The sequence below is a fragment of the Hemicordylus capensis genome, chromosome 2 (assembly GCF_027244095.1).
Source record: "Hemicordylus capensis ecotype Gifberg chromosome 2, rHemCap1.1.pri, whole genome shotgun sequence".
In the NCBI taxonomy this organism is placed as follows: Eukaryota; Metazoa; Chordata; class Lepidosauria; order Squamata; family Cordylidae; genus Hemicordylus; species Hemicordylus capensis.
Window position 1 is genome coordinate 386,395,599 of NC_069658.1, and position 21,706 is coordinate 386,417,304.

At 43.2% G+C, this 21,706-nt stretch overlaps 1 protein-coding gene across 7 annotated transcripts in view; it reads left to right on the top strand.

Annotated features, from left to right (window-relative positions):
* Positions 1–21,706, top strand: part of B3GNTL1 (UDP-GlcNAc:betaGal beta-1,3-N-acetylglucosaminyltransferase like 1) — a 334,712-nt gene that overhangs the window by 250,605 nt on the left and 62,401 nt on the right. For all 7 annotated transcript variants that reach the window (XM_053300502.1, XM_053300506.1, XM_053300504.1 and 4 more), the window contains one exon: positions 5,696–5,820. In XM_053300502.1, coding sequence (XP_053156477.1) covers positions 5,696–5,820 — 125 coding nt within the window. The remainder of the gene's footprint in view (positions 1–5,695; positions 5,821–21,706) is intronic.

The window sequence follows — 21,706 nt, forward strand, 5'->3', positions numbered from 1 at the left end:
AGAGCAGGAGGCTGTTGGTTTGAATCCCCGCTGGTGTGTTTCCCAGAATATGGAAACTCCTGTTTCGGGCAGCAGCGATATAGGAAGGTGCTGAAAGGCATCATCTCATACTGCGCAGGAGAAGGCAATGGTAAACCACTCCTGTGTTCTACCAAGAAAACCACATGGCTCTGTGGTCACCAGGAGTTGACACTGACTCGACAGCACAACCTTTCCTTTCCTTTATGATTGAGCCAGACCATTGATCCATCTAGCTCACTAGTGTACTTCAGGCAGTAGTTCTGCAGGGTCTAAGGGTCTTTCTGATAGCCGTCACCTACTACCTCCTTCTTTAATTTAAAGGGCGGGGAAGACAAAAACCGGAACTGCTAGGGCTTGAGTCTGAGAGTCTGTATGCAAAGCAGTTGCTGTACACTGAGTTATGGTCTTTCTGCAGATGACACTAGCTTCGCAGGTTCCATCAAGTTGAACTCAAAATACTGGATTCAGAGTCCAGAGTACTAACCATTACGTCATGGAACCTATGGCTGAATAATGTGAAGCCTAAGAAAGATAATGCAAGATGACACAAAGTTTTAATTATTTAGGGACGTAGGAAGCTGCCTTATAGTGAGTCAGACCATATGTCCATCTCATTCAGTATTGTCTACACAGACTGGCAGCAGCTTCTCCAAGGTTACAGGCAGGCGTCTCTCTGAGCCCTATCTTGGAGATGCCAGGGAAGGAACTTGGATCCTTCTGTATGCAAGCATGCAGGTTCTCTTCACAGAGTGGCCCCATCCCCTAAGGGGAATATCTTCAAGTGCTCACACATGTAGCCTCCAATTCAAATGCAAAACAGGGTGGACTCTGCATAGCAAAGGGGACAAGTCATGCTTGCTACCACAAGACCAGCTCTCCTCTCATAGTACTTATTTGTACTATGTATTACTTACAGTACTACAATACTATTGTACTACTTGTAGTACCTTCCATAAGTACTATTTGAGTACTTCTATTTTCTGCAGTCTTCAAATAACTTGCAATAGCTAAGCTACTTGCCCCTGACCACTGAAATATTCTTAATTTGGCCACTTGCCATGTGTGTGTTGTCTTATGGTTAACTTTCAGCATGATGCTGCAATGCATTTACATTATTTATTTACATAGCGCCATCACATGGCATCTTGATGAGAAGTCAATGATGAGAAACAAACAATATCTCGAGAACATTTGACAATTATTTTCTCAAATGGCTGCAGTGTTACTAAAGTCAAACCGATGTGGTTTAGTCATCACCTTCAGTTGCATGAAATAAGGGGAAAGACTTTTAGAGACTCATTTGTGTTGCATGGCTGATATCATCATATCAGAATATATGCAGAATAGTGCTAGGTTGTGTCACATGCTCTATTGATTGACATTGAGCGTCACATCCTGAAGCAATCTAAGAAATGTGGGGAATTTACTTTTTTAAAAACCTCTCACGGTGTTGTGAAATAATGCTTATGATCACTCCCCAAAGTATGCCTGCTTCAGTATTCCTGAGAGTTTCTTTGAGGAGAACAATCTGCACTATGTTCTGTAAATTTGTTGGAATATGCTTTCTGCTTCTCAAAAATCTTATGAAAAGTAATAAGAAATCAGTAAGATTTGCTGTTCGCAGGATTTCTTCCAGGGAGCAGGCTTACATATTTGTGGCATTTCTGTATGGCAGTAAAAGGTTTGTAGAACTGGGTCTATTAATATCCCGTGAAGAAATTATTCTAGCCACTGGAGTTATGCTATATTGAATGATAGTCTTTTAAAAATCATCATGCCTATTTTATAAAACCATGGACTGATGACAATGAAAACATTATAACAGTTTGAAATGGAGAGCAGTTTTCAAGATAATATAAATAAACACATGCCTAATTATAAGTGTTTTCTAAAAATCAGTGGTGAGGCAATGAGACAAATGTAAGGAGAATATGAATTGCAAAGGGTGCCTATAGTGTTCAAACTGTGCTTTTTCCTAATGGCACTGCCTTGATAGTGGTTTTCTAGCTTTGGCTGTGTCAGGCATTGTAGGAAAGGCAAAATACAGTTGCATCACTTCTCCTCAGGCAGCTTCCAGGTGCTCCAACATGATAGAAATTGAGGCCTCGTTTGGACGTAGCATCAAACCTTGGCTAGATGAAGCTGTGGTTAATCTGTGAAGCCGATAATCATGCCACAGACGGTTGATCAACTGTGGTTTAACAACCTCCAGCTTTTGGGCAGAGAAACCCCTCCCTCTTCCTGTTCTGCTCAGGCTGCATCCCAACAAGCTCTGTTCCACTTGTGTTACCAGACTGTGGGCAAGGCATCAGCACATCAGTAAAGCGGCAACGATTGCCTACCATATTAGAGGGGGGGTGCTCAGTACAATTGTGCCTTTTCGGCATTGATCACCTGCCTTTAGTAGGACACCACTTGTGCCACTGCCTTTGCAAGAACTCCCAAGCTACACTGTCATGCACAAGCACAATTAATGATACCCCAGGATGACAAAGGTCACTTCCAGATGGTGATGGGGTTTGAGGGGAGAGATGCAAAATAGCAACTTAGAAGTTGGGGCAAGGGGGCATTGGGTTTGTGGCTGGGTGGGAGGGAGGGAGAAGAGAAAAATTGATGCTGTGTCATATCTGTGCAGCTGCTCTCAGACCTAGGGTGGATCTTATGCAAATTAATTGTGGCTGGTTTTTCTGGGATCTGTTATCTGCCCAGAAAGGTGGCACCTGGCAAAGACATGTGACCACCACTTTTGGTCTGGATGTGTGACCTGCATTTTAAGCATCCAAACTTAAAGAGAAGGGGGGACTAATGTGTGTTGATTACGGATGCTACATTTAAAAGGGCAGTCATAGAGATTCCCCCGGTAGCTATTGCAGTGCAAACTAGAGATCTGCAGAACGATTTGCTGTCGGAACGTTCTGAGCTTGGAACAGAATGACCCCGTTCTGAGCTGGAACTCTCAAAATGTTCTGAGCACTATTTTGGATTCGAAAATGTTGCTCTTCTGGTCTCTGCGCACATGCAGCAGCCAGTGGTCAGCACCTAAAGGGTATACTCGTGGGTCAAATGGGCCGTAACCCAAAATTTGGCTTTAAAAAAGCCAAATCTGTCAACAACTCAGCAGCACCATGCAAATGACTGCCGCGAGTGTACAGAGGCCAGAAGAGAGACATTTTGCAAACCAAAATGGTGTTTAGACGTTTTGACTCAGAACGGAGTCATTCCATCAGAACAACTGGCTTGACCAGGCATTTGCATTCTGTTCCAGGCTCATAATGGAACACAAATGCCGTTTTATTCACATCCCTAGTGCAAACCCATATCCCGCTATTAGACAATAGCCTACAACCAGCAAGTAGACACTTCCTGGGGGAAATCTGCTTGCCACGTTTGAATTAAACATCCAGAAAAATTGCTTTTCACTTCTTGCTGTGAGGATCCTGCATACCCCTTGTGGGGAGTCCTCTTTTAATCTCCCTAGGGAAAGACAACTGTCTTCCCCAGTTGGAGAGGAAGGGACTTGGGGTCCCCTCCCTCCCCTAGAAAGAGAGGATTGGGCCCCTCTCTTCCCACTTTTAGTGGCTAAAGATAGACTGCACAAGTGTCCCCTCTACTTTTTCTCACATGTGTGCAGAATGAGTTATGCTCTGGACATCAGTATCAAGGCAGTTTGTGCACCCGTGCATTCAGGATGGGGCCTTCCTGAGAAGGATCTAAAATTAACTAAGCAGACATTAAAACATCTATTGCATGTACACATGAACATGCCTTGCACCTGGCGATACTACCTCTGCCTGTTGGGGACTTTTTTCCCCACACAAGCACCCATTCTATTTTAGATTGACAATGAGGCAGAGGGTTGTTTAGGAATGGAAGAGAACAAAGAGAATATTGCAGACAACACTTTAAATTAGGTTATCCAATTCATGGTTAATTTTCCTATGCAGGAATTTTTATTTTTATTTATTTATTTTTACATTTCTATACCGCCTTTCGTTAGAACGAATGGCCACCGGGAGAGCATTCCAGAGTCTAGGGGCAGCAACAGAGAAGGCCCTGTCCCGAGTGCACGAAAGCCGGGCCTCCCTCATTGTCGGCACCCGGAGCAGGGCCCCCTCAGATGTCCTTGTCAAGTGGGCAGCAACCCTTGGGAGCAGGTGGTCCCTCAGATACCCCGGGCCCAAACCGTTAAGGGCTTTAAAGGTCAAAACCAGCACCTTGAATTGGACCCGGAAACGAACCGGCAGCCAGTGCAGCTCTTTCAAAATGGGGGTGATATGTTCCCAACGGGCAGCTCCAGATAACACCCTCGCTGCCGCGTTTTGCACTAGCTGCAGTTTCCGGATATTCTTCAAGGGCAGCCCCACGTAGAGCGCGTTACAGTAATCCAGCCACGACGTGACTAAGGCGTGGGTAACCGTGGCCAGATCTGCCTTCTCGAGAAAGGGACGCAGCTGGCGCACCGGCCGAAGCCGTGCAAAGGCACCCCTGGCCACCGCCTCCACCTGAGCTTCCAAAAGCAGAGCCGGGTCCAGTAGTACCCCCAAGCTGCGTCCCTTGGAATGTATTCTACTGCACCAGTCTTGGATACCTCCTGAAAAGGGGGCCAGGCTACACATTTAGTATGTTTTAAAACAGACTTGCAAGCTCTGGTGGACTCTATACAGTGTTTCATGGAGATATATTCAGGGCTGTCCAGAAGAAGTGCTTATGGCTGTAATACTTGTCATGGCGGCCACTAAAATTCCAACATCTGTCAATACATCCCAGAAGGCCTGGAAAATCCTTCTCCTGAAACCTTGCCATGACCTCTTCTGCGGGTTGCCCACCTGAAACACACTCTTCAGGAACAACTCATTCATCGGGACAATAATTTCATGGAAAATCTCACATGCCATGGAGATGCCTATAGCAAACAGGTTGCTGAGTGTCAATTCATGTTAGAGGCCAACTTGTTCAGCGTGATGGCCAGCCGCTTCTGCACAACACCGTTCATGGTGGTGTCCTGGCAGTGGAGAACTGGTTCTGTTTCACTTGCAAGGAACTCAAAGGTTGGTCTGGACATTCTGAAGCTGCCCATAAACCGTTGATCATCCTACTGTGTCACATCTTGCATTGATTGCCAGGTGTTGTCATGTCTTGGCAGTGCCCACCTGCTCTCCATGGACAAGTCCTTCTGTAGAAGGTGCATCAAGGATGTGATTGCTTCTGCATTTCTTTGCACACTTGCAGTGGCAGCTCTTGAGCATGCAAGCAATCTGTTCCATCTGTTTATGACACCTTGAAATCTCTTTTTATGAGTTATGATGGCTATATCACAGATATTTCACAATGAATTTGCACCAAATTTGGAGGGATGGTGTCTCTGGTCACCCAGTATATGTGCATGATTTCAGAGAGATTGGATGGATCTCTTTGGTTTTATAAGCAATAGAATGTTCAGGGCTTATAATGGCAGAATGTTGAAAACACTCCTCATCTTAACTGTACTGGCATGACTACGCCACTATAATACAATGACATCCCATTTTCAAATTAACTGCATGTTTCCCCATGGTAAATATTTCTAAAGATCCTCTAACTTTGTGTATGAGTTATAGTGCAGAGATTTCTATATGCATTTGAACACAGTAGCATAATATACTATTTGATTTTTACAAGGTGTGGTTTCTTCCAGGGTACCCCAGAAGACCTGCTGTTCTTTTATGAACATATAAGAAAAGGCGGTGGAGTCTTTCGCGTTGATCAGTGCCTTCTTCTGTACCGTTACCATCCACAAGCGGCAACACATTCAGTTCTAGAGTAAGACATGCTTTATACCAAATTGCTTGCGGGATTGGATGGCTTCAGTAAGTAGATAGTGGCTTTCCCAGCAACATATGCATTTGTGTTGATATGTATGGATTATATTTTCAAGCCATTTTCCAGGCATATGTGGTTTGAAGACTGTGGTCTGACTGCTTTCTTTTACTATCCTATTACTCACAGGCAGGGGCCTTCCTGCTGTCTCCATCCTCTTGGCTGTGGCCTCCCATTTCCCCCGGCAGCTTCTCGGCCAGCTGCTTCCTCAGGGCACTCTTGGGACAGAACAAAGAAACAGAACGAAGCTTCCTCTTCTTCTGCTGGTGACCGTGCCTGTAGTTCCTGCACAATCCTCTGGATTGGTCCTTCTATTTTGATTTTCCCGGGCTTTTTCTCTTGTTAGAAAAGACCCGCCCACGCACCCAGCAGTTGTTCTAAGTGAGGCCTAGTCCTCCCTTAAATCTTTCCCATCACTATACCTGGTTGTGGCACTGTTTTGCTTTTATAAACTTATTTTGGAGGCCTGAAATCTTGCTGCCTGATTACGTTGAATTCCCTTTTCACACTACAGTTGCACATTGATCTCACTATGTGATGTAATGTAATTTTATTTACAGTCATTGACCAAACAGAGAGTAGATCACTAATCACTATGTGATTGTTCCAAAAAATCACCAATTCATCAGGAAACTGGTTGTCTAAATTAACAGGGGCAGGGGGAAGACAGGTAGCACCTACAAACAATGAGGTAAGCCTCAGGAAGGCACCGGATAAAATAGTTTTATCTATTGCAGTAAAGCTCCAAAGTAATCTCACTCCCAACATATTTTGAACAGCATATTGTTTGTCAGAAACAACTACACTTTGAAGGGCTCTTGAAAAGTTCCACTGAGGAAAAAAATATTATATTTACTTTTCTAACATGCAGATTGCACATGCATGGTGGCAATGTGCATGGTCAGCAACACCATGCTGACCATGCCCATGGCCGCCACGCATGTGTGGTTGCCATGTGCATCCTGCCACCACGCACAGGTTGCTGGGTGAAACCCCGCGGCTACGCACGGACTTCTGGGTGGCACCATGCCCAGAAAAGTGGCATGGTGGTGGAAGAGCAGGTAAGGACCCGCTTTACATGCTTAAAGGCAGGCCCGACCTTAAGGCGGGGTGACTGGAGTGACCACACCGGGCCCTGCGCCTGGACTGGCTCTGTGGTGGGCAGCAGCGAACAGCGAGCGGTTGCAGCTGCAACGAGAGGCTTGCTCTCTGCTCACTTGGGGGCCTTGGCTCTCCGAACAGCAGCGGGAGGGAAGGGTTAGTCACTTTCTTCTGTGCCTGGCCCTGCCTTCTCACAGCAGCAGCAGCCGCCTCATTGGCTCTCCGCTCCTGCCCGTGTGCCCCTCCCCTGCCAAGAACCCATGTGTTAAATACTGTGTGTGTGTTTGTCATGGACGGTAGGAAAAAGGAAGGTAAAAGAAGCAACATTTTATAAAGTAAGCAGCAGGAGGTAAAGAGAAGGTGAAGGGGGGGATGCAAAAAGGGAGAGATGACGAGAAAGGGGAGCGCGAGCTGCATTGTTACTGCTAACTCACAAGAAGGGGGGGATGAAGGTAAAGCAAACAACTGTTATTTTTTAAAAGCAAGCATTCTGTGAATCTTCTTGCTAGATTTCTTAATCATGTCTCCCAGCAGAAACAAAGGCTAAAGATGAGTGACTGCATTGCTCCCCCCCCTTGCTCCCCCCCCCTTTGCTTCTCTCTCCGCTTTCTGTTGTGGGCTACCTTTGTTCCTCCCGCCTGCCCTCTGTCGTCTCCCTCGGTTTCAAAACGACTGCAAGTTCAGAGGAGGCTTGCTCATGTTACTCAGTAAAGCACCACAAGCATTGTGTGTTTAAGTCTTCATTGGGATAACATGTTGATTTAGCCTTGCAAGTAAGCCCAAAGAAGTAACTAGCTTGCTCGCACACATTTATACTAACTTCTTGCCCACACATACTTACTTTGGGTCATTTGTGCACAAATAAAGCTTGAAATGGAAAAGAATCCTGTGCACATCACAGAATTTCTATACATGAACCTGTTTTAATTACTACTAGACAGCAGCTCATGTATAGAAGTCCTGTAATGTCTGAAGTGGCCCCTATTCCAGTGGGAAAATGGTTGCATCCTCTCTCTCATTTCCCTTCTTTTTATTTTCTACTCTGCCTTTACACTGCAAGGTCTTCAAATGGCTTACAATACAAATTAAAATTATTACAAACAAAATCCACATACATTGATTCGTTATTTTAATATAAAAGAAATTAATTTCTTGTGAGTTCAATTTTTGTTTGTGCCTTCAAGAACCCATGGGTTAAAAATACTGTGTGTATCACAGGGTGTGTGCATGTGTAGGGGGATGATGCTTAACTTGCAGTGGGCGGGGGTTGGGGGTGGATCGAAAGCCGTTTAGTTCCAGGCTCCAAAATTACCTAGGTGTACCACTGCTGTGTTAAACTGTATATTTTTGTGTCTTGGTTTTACATAAAAATGTATGTTCTTTATCTATTTGAAATGTTATGGGGCTCTCGCACATGCTGATTCACCCCCAGCCCTGCTAGGGACAGCCCTGCTTAAAGGTACTGCTCTCTGTCCCGCCAAAACATTCATGCATATCCCTAATGTGTTGGTGGAAGGAATTCTTGCACGGTTATAAAAGGACTCAGTTGGGTTGAGGAGATTCCCTAAATATGGTCTGACAAGCTTCAGGAACTTCAAAGCCCCCTTTCGTTAAGGGTTTTGCATTTTCCTGAGATGAACCATGTTTTTTGAAGCTTTAAGAAACCAGCCTATGGGAACTTCAATGTAAATTCCTCTAAGCTGTGCTTGTCGATTTTGTTGTTTAAGTCGGGGATATTAAACACACTAGATTTTCATGCCATTTGTATAGAGCTTGATTTGAAAGATTTCCCCTGTTTTCACATGCAGATTTCAATACAAAATTTTTAGATCATGGACATTTGGCTTTTAATGTGGTTTCATTAAAATGAAACCTAATATGGTTTCATTAAAATGGAGACTGCAGAGATAACTGACTTTTGTATAAAGGGTTTCAACTGCATAACTTAGAAATTAGAAATGTGCTCAAGGGATGGGACTCAGGCTTCAGTGACATTTGATGGTTCCAACGTTTAACCATTATACTGTTGTTACTTTGGATTGCAATGTAGTTTGAGATCAAGTTTCATCTAAGAAAACAACTTGGTTGGAAGTGCTCAGGAATGGCCTCTAGTGAAGGGTGCAGATTACTAGTCATAGCTTATTGCCATTTAGAGTCTCTCACTCTCACTCTTGCTCACTCTCAAAGCCAGAGTCTTGGCCCATTGCAGAGAGAATAGTTCCCTTTGGGGCATTCAGAACTGAACCCCTGAGCAAGGACCTTCAGGTTATCTAAGGCCTGTAGAATTCTGGAGCTGCCCCTAGGGAAGCAGCAAAACACACTTGATCTAGAGCACATACACCCCAGAAGTGGGAGGTGGGGTGTGTGGCAAATAAAATATGATAGTCCTAAATTAAAATCTTTTTTGTATTAAAAAAAAAAAGAATTAATGGAATAGCCTAGCTAAGAGTAAAACTGTACATGGTGTTTCTATCTATCTATCTATCTATCTAAATAGTCCTACTTGATGGCATCATGGAGCAATTTAAGAGCCCTCTGGTGGACACAGCAATGGCTGCATGATTCTTCAACTCAGATTTGTCCACAGGTAAACAGGTTGGGTTTTCCATCGGAACCTAGGTTATAGACACCTGGAAGCAACCTTGCATATGAACACCCGGATCAGGTTCCATTCCAAGTGTGCAGGAGGTGAATACTTCTCTTTTATATGTCCCAAGGCCAATTCACACAGCCACGCTGCTCATGATCATGTGGTTTTCTTCCTTGCCAGTAGTCATTTGAAATCATTTGCCACCTGCACAGTTTACAGTTTTGCTTGACTCTGTGCAGATCCTCCAGATGAAATTAAATTGTCTTATGGATAATTAGGATAAAGTCTGGATTTTGAAATAGTAAGCTATAAAACATTCCAATTAATAATACTGACACTTAGATACATGTATTCAGATAGGAAGATATCGATGTAGAGATTTAATTTGTTTGAAAGCATAGCCAAGGTAAAGCATATCAGTAGCTTTGTGCCACAGTTCAAGAAGTAAATCTGCATGAAACTAAAGAACATGGTTTATTTAAAGAAAGGTGTGTCAACTAATCTTTTCAGCAAAGGTAGCAATCACTCTAAATCTTCAGTGAGCTGATCACAGTTTGTCAGGGCCTACACATACCCTGCAGGCAGAAACAAAGTAGTGTTCATATAATTTTGCAACTCTCATTACAGGGGGGCGGGGGGGAGAAAGAAACTTCATATCTTATTGGCTAATGGGAGTTATATACATTTTGGTGGCATTTAAATGTAGGGATTAATTATTGCTCCCCCTCTCCCCTGGGTAATTCCCACGATTAAGTTACCCTACAGAATAGATTGCTGGAAGGAAAAAGAAATCTGTGAAGTAGGAAACAGACTCACTCCCATAGTCTCCTTTGCTAGAGGCATGAGAATACATTATTAAATGGTTTGTTCTGTATGATGATAGAATCTGAATGAAATAACGTATATATCTATAATGGGAGCAATTTGGTGGTAACAGACTTAGTAATCTGTTTACAGATAACTTTTAACATTGACACCTAAATACGTGGAAATAATATATATGTATTTGGATATTTAGCCTCACAAATAAATGTGCACATTCCTCAACATAAAATAAAATTAGTTAGACAAACTATGCACTGTTACATTTATATATGGAAATTAAGTATTTTTAAAAATTATTCTTCATAGAGTCAATTTTGAGCTTTGCTATCTGTCAGACTATAACAGCTGAGGGGCACCACTTGCTGTGATTAACAGTTTACAAAGCAAACTAACATAGTTAAGATGTTTCAAAAACTTTTCCTGGGTTCATATAGTTTATTTGAATGCTGGATCACGTTTTGACCTCGGGGAGTCAACCTTTTTTAAGCCCTCTATTGAATAAGCTATATAAGCCTTCTTCAGACATGATGATATATACATGCGTACATGTGTCTGTATATATGCATGTTTCTGCATATGTTTGTGTAAATGACTGAACATATGCTCATTTTAAAAGGGAATTTCCTCAGATATAGGAAGTGACTTACTATATATGCAATGAACATAAAGTGTAATTGTCACGACACTGGTCTCTCCACCGCAGTTCTCTTGTTTACTTCTCCTACTCACCTCCCCCAGGCAGGGCCTTGAGGAGCAGGGATTTGGTTCACCCAAGTCCTCTTTCTCCAGGCTCCTTGGGGTCACTGTGGCAGTCTCTCTACAAAGGCCTCCACCACTCGCCCTCCAACATCACCCCTCATCACCCCTTGCCCCTCATCACTGGCCGAGCCTGCCTTAAATCCCTCCTGACAGCTGATGCATCCCAATCCCCCACTAATTGGACCTACGCCCTGCCATATCAGGCTGCTCTCACCCTCATCCCCCTCAGCTGTGCCTCTGTCTGCTGCTGCCTCCTCCCTCACTCGCCCCTGCCCTTCCCCCAGCCCCTCTAGCCCTGCTCTTTGGTCCCTCAGTGTCTCAGCTGGTCACTCTCTGCCTGGCCGGCCACCCTGCCTGGGGCCTCTCTGGCCTTGGCCGCTGAGGGAACGCCAGAGCCAGTAAGGCTGGCGAGGGCAGACAGTGATAAATTTATATGCATACAGATATCTGTGTGCATACACTGTACTGTACATGAATTAAACATAACTTGTGAATAAGGCTACAGTTGTCTTTGTTTTGATAGCAAAACAGGTTTGTGTTGGGGATACATTTTGGAGAGGAAGTTGCAAGCTCTGAATATGTAAAACCTTTCCTAGATGGCCCCAAAGACATGTAGAAGTTATGCCAGAATAATAATTAAATCCCATATCTTCTATTCTGGAATAAGTATATAAAAACAAATGTTCTCAGAAGGTTGTGTTCATTTAGCTATGTGATTCTCTGATTGTGATGCTATAAACTCCTGCTAACTTGGTGAAGAAGCACCTTTTAATGTGGTGATTCTCTTTATTTAGCAGGGGGAGAGTAACTGGTCCTATCCACCCCCAGCACAGGACCTCCAGTGACTGTTGCTGGTGCCTATCATGTTTCTTTTTAGATTGTGAGCCCTTTAGGGACAGAGAGCCATCTTATTTGTTTATTATTTCTCTGTGTAAACTGCCCTGAGCCATTTTTGGAAGGGCGGTATAGAAATCGAATAAATAAATAAATAACCACAGTCAAACCACTTTGTACACTGGTGTCTTTCACCAAATATCATACACATTTATATACTGCCCTATATAAAATCTCAGGGCAGTTTACAATCTAAACAAACAGCAGCTAAACCCCCCAAATCATATAGGGGCCAGCGTGGTGTAGTGGCTAGAGTGCTGGACTAGGACTGGGGAGATCCGAGTTCAAATCCCCATGAGACTAGCTGGGTGACTTTGGGCCAGTCACTTCTCTCTCAGCCTAACCTACTTCACAGGGTTGTTGTGAGGAGAAACTCAAGTATGTAGTACACTGCTCTGGGCTCCTTGGAGGAAGAGCGGGATATAAATGTAATAATAATAATACCCCCAATGAGGCACTACCTTGGCGTGGTTGTGGGGCTTGCGTGTTCTGAGGAAGGTGAGAGCTGTGCCAGAGGTCCAACCATACTGGACAGGTCTCACCAGAGGAGCCAGACGAAGAGTGCCTCTCCCATCAACAATATGGTGAGACGTAACTTTAATAAATCTATACCGGATCGGTCGTCGCCCGGGTCAACAAGGACCACACCAGGAACTGGAGTCCCTGGACATCTGGTGGCAAGTGGGCAACAGGACTCAGGATCTTCAGTTGAGCAACCAGGGCTGGAGACTGCAAGGTTACTGGAAGAAACGTCACTTAACCGAACAAAATATATACGAAAAATGCCAAGGAAATAATGATCTGCTATTACAAGTCTAGTGCAACTAGAAGATGTTATTTAAAAAGAATGTACCAAATTTGGAAAGAGAAGTATCCAGATACAGAAATAACAGAACAAAGGCTAGCAGACCAGAGAAGATTCATAATGAGAAATAAAGTATTTACAGCAGTTGAGCTGGAAGAACTGCAAAGAGCAACACAGGCTCAAGATATGGAAGAAGAATTACCACCAACTGAAGAAGTTGCACAGGCGCAGGTGGAGGAGGTGTTGGAAATAGAGGATGCCACTGTTGCTGAACTGTCTCAAAATCAAAACCAGGCAACCTCCCCTTTTCCTTCACCTCAAAAACCCAAATGCCATTTAACAGAAAAGCAACAAGAACTAAAGCAAAAAATAACTGAGCACATGAACCAAACAACCACCAGGGTACGACTTCCAGCTCTAAAAACAGTCGCCAAAAAACAACTTGCTCAGGCATTAAAAGATGTCAATGCTACACTTGCAGATATAACAACCAAGAATTTGCAAGAAACAAACCAACTAGTGTACAGTGCAGCAACAATAACAACAGAAGAGCTCGGATATAAGATCAGTGGACCTGTCAAAAAAGAAAGCAGTACATCACCTAAATGGAAGATTAGATTAGAAAATAAAGTCACCAGGCTTAGATCAGATGCTAGTAAACTGAAAGATATGAAAGACAAGATGCTGAAGAATGAAAACACCAAACAGTATCTGATCCAAAAATACCACCTAGATTCAAGGAAAATGAGAGAAGTCCTGGAAATAATAAAGCAGCAAATAACAGCATTGTAAAAGAAGATCAGCAGATACGAAGCCAGAATTACACAACACAGGCAGAATCTCCAATTCCAGTTGAATCAGAGACGTTTCTACCAAAACATAGAAAGAGAAACTACAAGAAACATAGAAACACCAAATAAAGAAGAAAGTGCAATTCTGGGGAAAATTATGAGACAATCCAATAGATTATAATAAAAAAGCAGGCTGGGTGAAACAGGTTGAAAAATGTAACCAACAAATGCAAGATCTAATAATAACACCAGAATTAATAAGTGAAAGAGCAAAGAAAATTAAAAATTAGTCTGCACCAGGAGACGATGAACTGCATGGCTTTTGGCTTAAACACCTAACAAGCCTTCATAAACAACTATCAAAACAGTTCAATCACATTTTGCAAGGAGGTGATATTGAACAATGGCTAACAACTGGGAAAACTCATCTCATCATGAAAGACCCAGCAAAAGGTGCGGTTCCAAGTAATTATAGACCGATAACCTGCCTGCCAACCATGTTCAAATTATTAACTGGAATAATAGCAGATGAAATAATGCAACACTTATTAACTAACAAACAGCTTCCAGTTGAACAGAAAAGAAATTGCCTGAACACCAGAGTCAAAAAAGACCAGCTGCTGATTGACAAAATGATTTTAGAAAATTGCAAGAGAATAAAACAAATCTAAGTGTTGCATGGATTGACTACAAGAAAGCCTTCAACTCATTGCCTCACACATGGATACTAAAATGTTTAGAAACTTAACTGGTGTCAGCAAAAACATTCAGATATTTATTTTAAAAAGCAATGAGCATGTGGAGTACACAGTTAACAATAAATGGTGAGACACTTGGACAGGTTAGCATTAGAAGAGGCATTTTCCAAGGGGACTCACTATCCCCTCTGTTGTTTGTAATCACCATGACTCCACTTTCACAAATACTAAACAAAACAGGCCTCGGATACCAAACATCTAAATCATCAAGTAAAATCAACCATCTGCTGTACATGGACGATCTGAAGTTGTATGGAAAGTCCCAGTCAGAAATTGAATCGCTGCTACACACTGTCCGTATATTCAGTAGCGATATAGCAATGGAGTTTGGACTAGACAAGTGTGCTGCATTAATAATGAACAGAGGGAAAATAACAAAAACAGAAGGAATAGAACTGCCGAATGGAAGCAACATCAAGAACCTGGAAGAGAAAAAACATTACAAATACTTGGGCATTCTCCAGGCTGATAACATTGCACACGCTGAAGTTAAAAGAAAAATTGGAAGTGAATTCATCAGGAGAGTTAGAAAAATCCTCAAGTCCAAACTCAATGGCAGGAACACCATACACGCCATAAACACCTGGGCTATACCTGTTATCAGATACACTGCAGGAATAATAGAGTGGACCCAGGCAGAGCTAGAGACGCTAGATCATAAGACCAGGAAAATCATGACCATCAATCATGCTCTGCAACCCCACAGTGATGTAGATAGGCTATACCTCCCTCACAGCTCAGGTGGAAGAGGAATGCTGCAAGTCCATCAAACAGTAGAGGAGGAGAAAAGAGGCCTTGAAGAATATATCAAGGACAGTGAAGAAGATGCACTTAAGATGGTCAATAATGAGAAACTATTCAACACCAGTGAAACAAAGCAGGCCTACAAAAAAGAACAAGTCAAGAACTGAGCAGAAAAATGGAAAAATAAGCCACTGCATGGTCAATATTTGCACAATATAAGAGGAAAATCAGACATCACCAAGACCTGGCAATGGCTTAAGAATGGCAACTTGAAGAAAGAAACAGAGGGTTTAATACTGGCTGCACAAGAACAGGCACTAAGAACAAATGCAATAAGAGCAAAAGTCGAAAAGTCAACAACAAACAGCAAGTGCCGCCTTTGTAAAGAAACAGATGAAACAGTGGACCACCTCATCAGCTGTTGTAAAAAGATCACACAGACTGACTACAAACAAAGGCATGACAAGGTAGCAGGGATGATACACTGGAACATCTGCAAAAAATACAAGCTACCTGTAGCCAAAAATTGGTGGGACCATAAAATTGAAAAAGTTGTAGAAAATGAAGATGCAAAAATATTATGGGACTTCCGACTACAAACAGACAAGCATCTGCCACACAATACACCAGATATAACTGTAGTCGAGAAGAAAGAAAAACAAGTTAAAATAATTGACATAGCTATACCAGGGGATAGCAGAATAGAAGAAAAAGAAATAGAAAAAATCACAAAATACAAAGATCTACAAATTGAAACTGAAATGCTGTGGCAGAAAAAGACCCAAATAATCCCAGTGGTAATTGGCACCCTAGGTGCAATTCCAAAACAACTTGAAGAGCACCTCAACACCATAGGGGCCACAGAAATCACCATCAGCCAATTACAAAAAGCAACTTTACTGGGAGCAGCCTATATTTTGCGACGATATCTATAATAACAGTATTGATGATAAAATTCAGCCATCCCAGGTCCTTGGGAAGGACTCAATGTCTGGATAAAACAAACCAGTCAATAACACCTGTCTGACTGTGTAAACAAGAAATAATAATAATATGCACCACTGTTTTGAGGTACCTACTTTTTTTTTTGTCTCAAGAAATTGACTTAGCTTGCATATCAGCCGAAGCTGATGAAAAAGCACTCCTGGCCATTGCCTCAAACCTAAGGAGGGGTTTCGGTCCAGAAGTACTCCCAAGCTGCATACCTGATCTTTCAAGGGGTGTGTAACCCCATCCAGAACAGGCAGATCTAAGCCTAAACCTTTATGTAAGGATGATGCATGCTTTTAAACAAAGGGGAAATCTCACTGGGAAGCCATGACTGGCTGCTGTTACTTAGCTTCAGTGTTCCCTCTAACAGGGATTCCCAGATGTTGTTCACTACAACTCCCAGCATTCCCAGCTCCAATGGCCTCTGGCTGTGATTATGGGAGATGTAGTCAATACCATCTGGGCATCCCTGCTTAGCTTGTGTCCATTACCCCTGCTAACTGAACAAAGAGGCACCATTTAAAATGGTAATTCCCTTGTATCTAGCAGTGGGAGATCAACTGTCCCTATCAAAGCCCACCACAGCATCCCTTCAGGTGTCTACTTTAGGTTTCCTTTTAGATTGTGAACCCTTTTGGAATAGTTAACCATCTTATTTCTTTTTCTATGTAAACCACTTAGAGAACTTTTTTTGTTGAAAAGGGGGGTCAGCAACAATTTGCAGAGGGGAGTCTTTCCTCCCCACCTTCTGGCCTGAATCATGCAGATGCCATGTACATGCCGCCAGTAGTACAGGTTGTCTGTGTTGGTGAGCTAGTAATTCCCCCAGGATGGAGAAGGAAAATACTGTAATAGGGTTGCTGTATCTCTTATATCCTGTATATTACTTTATTTCTAGATTTCCATCTACCACATCAGTAAATAATTCTCTTACCCACAGCAGGCATGCATGTGTATTCCTCTTCTTTTCCTTTAGTTACACTGGTAGGATGAGAAAGGGATTAGAAAATACAGGTTGTTTCAGTTCTATGTTTTAACAATTTCACTACCAAAGTGTATGAAACAGGGAAAAAATTAGAACTTGGAAGAAAAATTAGAATTTATTTGTCCTGAACATATACTGTATTCTGAATGGCAGGAAGCAGATCTCATGTTACAATCTCAGATTAAAGTGGGAAAACACTACTCAGGGGAGTGGAGATACCTGTTCTTTTAGAAAAAATTAGATTCCTTTTCAGCAGGGATATGGAGCCTCAACTTGGCACTCACTGAGCCTTATGACGCATTGGATTTGCTTGTGGCTATTAACTTGTAGTTAACATGAAGACTGGAACTAACCAGTGAGAATCTTTTGTGGGAGGTGGTTTATGTAACTTTTAAGAATTGTTTTTAGTTTCATTTGTTTCAGGCAGTTTCTTTAATTGCTGTGTGCAAGTTGCTACAGTTCCTCTCCTTTGCACCTGTCTTGGCGCTGGGAGTCTGGGAAAATGGCATTCCCTTATCCCCCAAGGCAGGAATCCCAGCTACTGTCCCTGGGAACATCCCAATGTAAAAGGCAGCCTAGGTGAACCGGAAACCTGAAGGGGGAAACTAAAATCCTCTCTTTTGACACTCCTTAAGCTACATATTTCTCACCTATATTAGTAACTTTGAGTTGTGTTCATTACAGGTTTTCACAAAACCCACATCTGTAATCATCACATAATTTAGCTTGAAGGCACAGTCACACACTTCTCTGCATGAACCCAACATCCACCCACTGTTTGGCCTTATGACACAACCTGAAGCTATGGAAACATTCCCAAGGTTAAAGCTCTACAATGCAGACTTCTTGACTGAACACTCCTACAAAAGGACATGTAGGCTGGGGTGATACGTGCTAGGGGTGCTAGCAGGATTTTCTGGGTCTAGTAGCACTGTGGGTGTAACATGTATGTGGACTGGAGCCCCCCACCCATTATCTACTGGCAAGCACTCCTGTGGGGCAAGGTTTCCTTGCTTATTATTACAGTTTGTGGTTCTTATTTATTCCTTTGCTGCTTAAGAGAAAAATAAAGCACCCCCAGGAGCAGTTCATATGTGGTAGAAAACACACACACATGGACTGGATCCTATGCTTTTCTTTAAAAAAAAAAAATCTTTAGAAAAATTGATTTATGATAGACCCTGAGGGTTTTCCATGGTGTTCCTTCCGTGTTGTTGCCTACATACCTACTTCTAAATATTATCTATTAATAGCCAGCAGATAATAGCCAGTGAAGCTCCATCAGCAGAGGAGTTATATATTATCTAGACCCATTTCAAACTGGTTTTCGGGCAGGCTACGGGGTGGAGACTGCCTTGGTTGTCCTGATAGATGATCTCCAATTGGCAGTTGACAGAGGAAGTGTGACTCTGTTGGTCCTTTTGGACCTCTTGGCAGCTTTCGATACTATCAACCATAGTATCCTTCTGGAACGTCTGAGGGGGCTGGGAGTTGGAGGCACTGTTTTACAGTGGTTCCGCTCCTACCTCTCGGACAGATTCCAGATGGTGTCGATTGGAGACTGTTGCTCTTCGAGATCTGAGCTTAAGTATGGCGTCCCAAAAGGCTCTGTACTTTCTCCAATGCTTTTTAACATCTACATGAAACCACTGGGAGAGATCATCAGGGGATTTGGAGCTGGGTGTTCTCAGTACGCTGACGACACCCAGATCTACTTCTCCATGCCAACTTCTTCAGGAGCTGGCATATCCTCTCTAAATGCCTACCTGGAAGCAGTAATGGACTGGATGAGGGAGAATAAACTGAAGCTGAATCCAGATGAGACAGAGGTACTTATTGTGTGGGGTCAGAACTCCAGAGACGATCTTGATCTACCTGTTCTAGATGGGGTCACACTTCCCCAATAGAAAGAGGTTTACAGTCTGGGAGTACTCTTGGATCAAACATTCTAGATACATCTAGATCTGGATCAAACATTCTAGAATGCTAGATAATAGCTCTGCTGATGGAGCTTCACTGGCTGCCAATAGGTTTCCAGGCAAAATACAAATTGCTAGTTGTAACTTATAAAGCCCTAAACGGCTTAGGCCCTGAGTATTTAAGAAAGGATCTTCTTCACTATGACTCACACTGCCAATTGAGGTCATCTGAGGAGGTCCATCTCCAGTTACTACCAACTTGTCTGGTGGCTACACAGAGACAGGCCTTCTCGGTCGCTGCCCCCAGATTGTGGAATGCGCTCCCTGCTGAGATACAATCCTCCTCATCTCTGACAATTTTTAAAAAACACCAAGCTCATCCAAGCTTTCCTAACTTTTTAAAATTGTCTGTTTTTAACTTTATGGCTGTTTTTAAATTGTTGCATTGTTTTAACTTTTATATGTGTTTTAATTGTTTTTATGTTAACCGCCCAGAGACGAAAGTTTGGGCGGTATAGAAGTTAAATAAATAAATACATAAAACAAAATACTGTGTGGGAAATGCAGCAGTGGTCTGCTAATGAGCGTGGGAAAAGAAAGGAGGTTTCCAGCAGCCCTTCCTCCTCTCCTCATGCTCTTGCAAAGGCTTGAAAGGGTAGGTGCTGACCCTTTCAAGGAGCACGGGGAGAGAAGGGAAGTTGCTGGCAGTTCCTCCTCCTCTACCTGGAATCTTGCAAAGGCTTGCAGAGGTCAGATTTGGTGCTTCCAACTTTTGGTATGGAGTGTGGGGAAGAGAGGGATATTGCCACAGCCTCCTGTTCTGACCACACTCCACTTGCAAAGCATTGCAAGGATTGGGCCCAGAGCTATCAATCCAGCTCTTGCAAATCACCAGGAGAGCAGGGCTAAGATGGCGGCTGCTGAGCAAACTCCCCTTTTGGCCCCTCTCTCCTTGCAAAGGGCAGACAGAGAGCAATCCAGTCCTTGCAAACCTTTGGAAGGATATTGGGGTGAGAAGAGCCTGCTGGCTAGTGAGTTTCTCTCCCCAACCTGTACCACCTCCTCTCCTCTGCCTGCACCTCCAAGGGGTGGGGCTGGCCCAATTTGGAAAGCAGGGCTGGAGCAAGGTAGCATTTGGTGTCTTGCCTCAGGCATCCCAATCAATTGCCTAAGGCACCGCAAGACCCCCTATTCAGGGTTCGGGGAATGAAACTAATTTTTGGCTACATCACATGTTTATGCCATTTACTCCGCATTTTAAAAACAATTTCATTTTTCACTCTCAGGGTACTTGTTACCACAAGACCAGGGATGAGTGGTCAACTTGTGGTAGCAAGCATGAATTGCCCTTTAGGTAAGCAGGGTCTGCATATGAATGGGAGACTTCATGTGAGCACAGTAAGCTAGTCCCCTTAGGGTAGTGGTTCCCAGTCTAGGAGCCTCCAGATGTTGCTGAACTACAACTCCCATCAGCCCCGGCTGCAATTTATTGTGGCTGGGGATGATGGGAGCTTTAGTTAAGTAACATCTGGAAGATCCCAGATTGGGAACCACTGCCTTAGGGGATGGGGCCACTCTGGGAAGCGTACCTGCATGCTTGCATGCAGAAGGTTCCAAGTTCCCTCTCTGGCATCTCCAAGATAGGGATGAGATGAGAGACTCTTACCTGCAATCTTAGAGAATACTGAGCTAGATGGACCAATGGTCTGACTCAGTAGAAGGCAGCTCCCTATGTTCTCCCTCACTCTGCCCTAAATATAAGCTGCTGTTATCCCAAGGGCAAATGTCTTTACAGGCAGCCATTAAAAGGTTTTTAAAAGGTAAGCAAGAGCAGGTAAGCAATAGAGATGTACACAGATGATACGTTCTGTTTTGAGTTCAAAACAAAATGCAAAATGACTGAAATGTTTCATCAAACCAGCTGTCGAACCAGCTGTTTCAATGGAAAAAACCTCAAAACGTTTCAAGTTTTCAGCCATCAAGAACAATGGGGAACTCAAAACACCCCATTATTCCCCATGAGTAGCTCCTAGGGACACCAAAGTGGGTTGGGTGGTAGGGCATGATGGGTGCTACCTACCACCCAAACCCACAAAAGAAATAGGCAAGCGGGTGATTAATTTTTTTAATCTTTTCCCCAAACCTCCATAGGATCCTATGGGGATTTGGAGGGATGGTTAAAATGTGTTAAATATTGCCCGCTTGCCCATTTCTTTTGTGGGTTGGGTGGTAGGTAGCACCCATCATACTCTGCTACCCAACCCACTTTGGTGTCTGAGGGGGTGCTACCTATGGGGAACAATGGGGTGTTTCCAGCTCTTCCCCATTGTTCCCTGTGGCTAGAACAAGCTGCACTCAAAGAGTGCACACAAGTTTTGCATTGCAATTTTCAATACATTTTGCAACCCTGCCTTGAAAAAAACTGCAGAAGCACACAGTAAAAGAGATCTGTCCCTCCCAACACAGAACACATATTTCAAACACAGACCAAAAATGGCCAAAAAAGAATCACTGACTCAGAATCCACTACCAGTCACAATGCCTGCACTGCAGTAATATCATTAGCACGAGTTGCTCTCTCACACACAATTATGACTCCTTACTAGGGGTGTGCAATTCGGGATTTCGGGTGATTCGGCTCGGACCCGAACCGAATCACCCCTGTTCT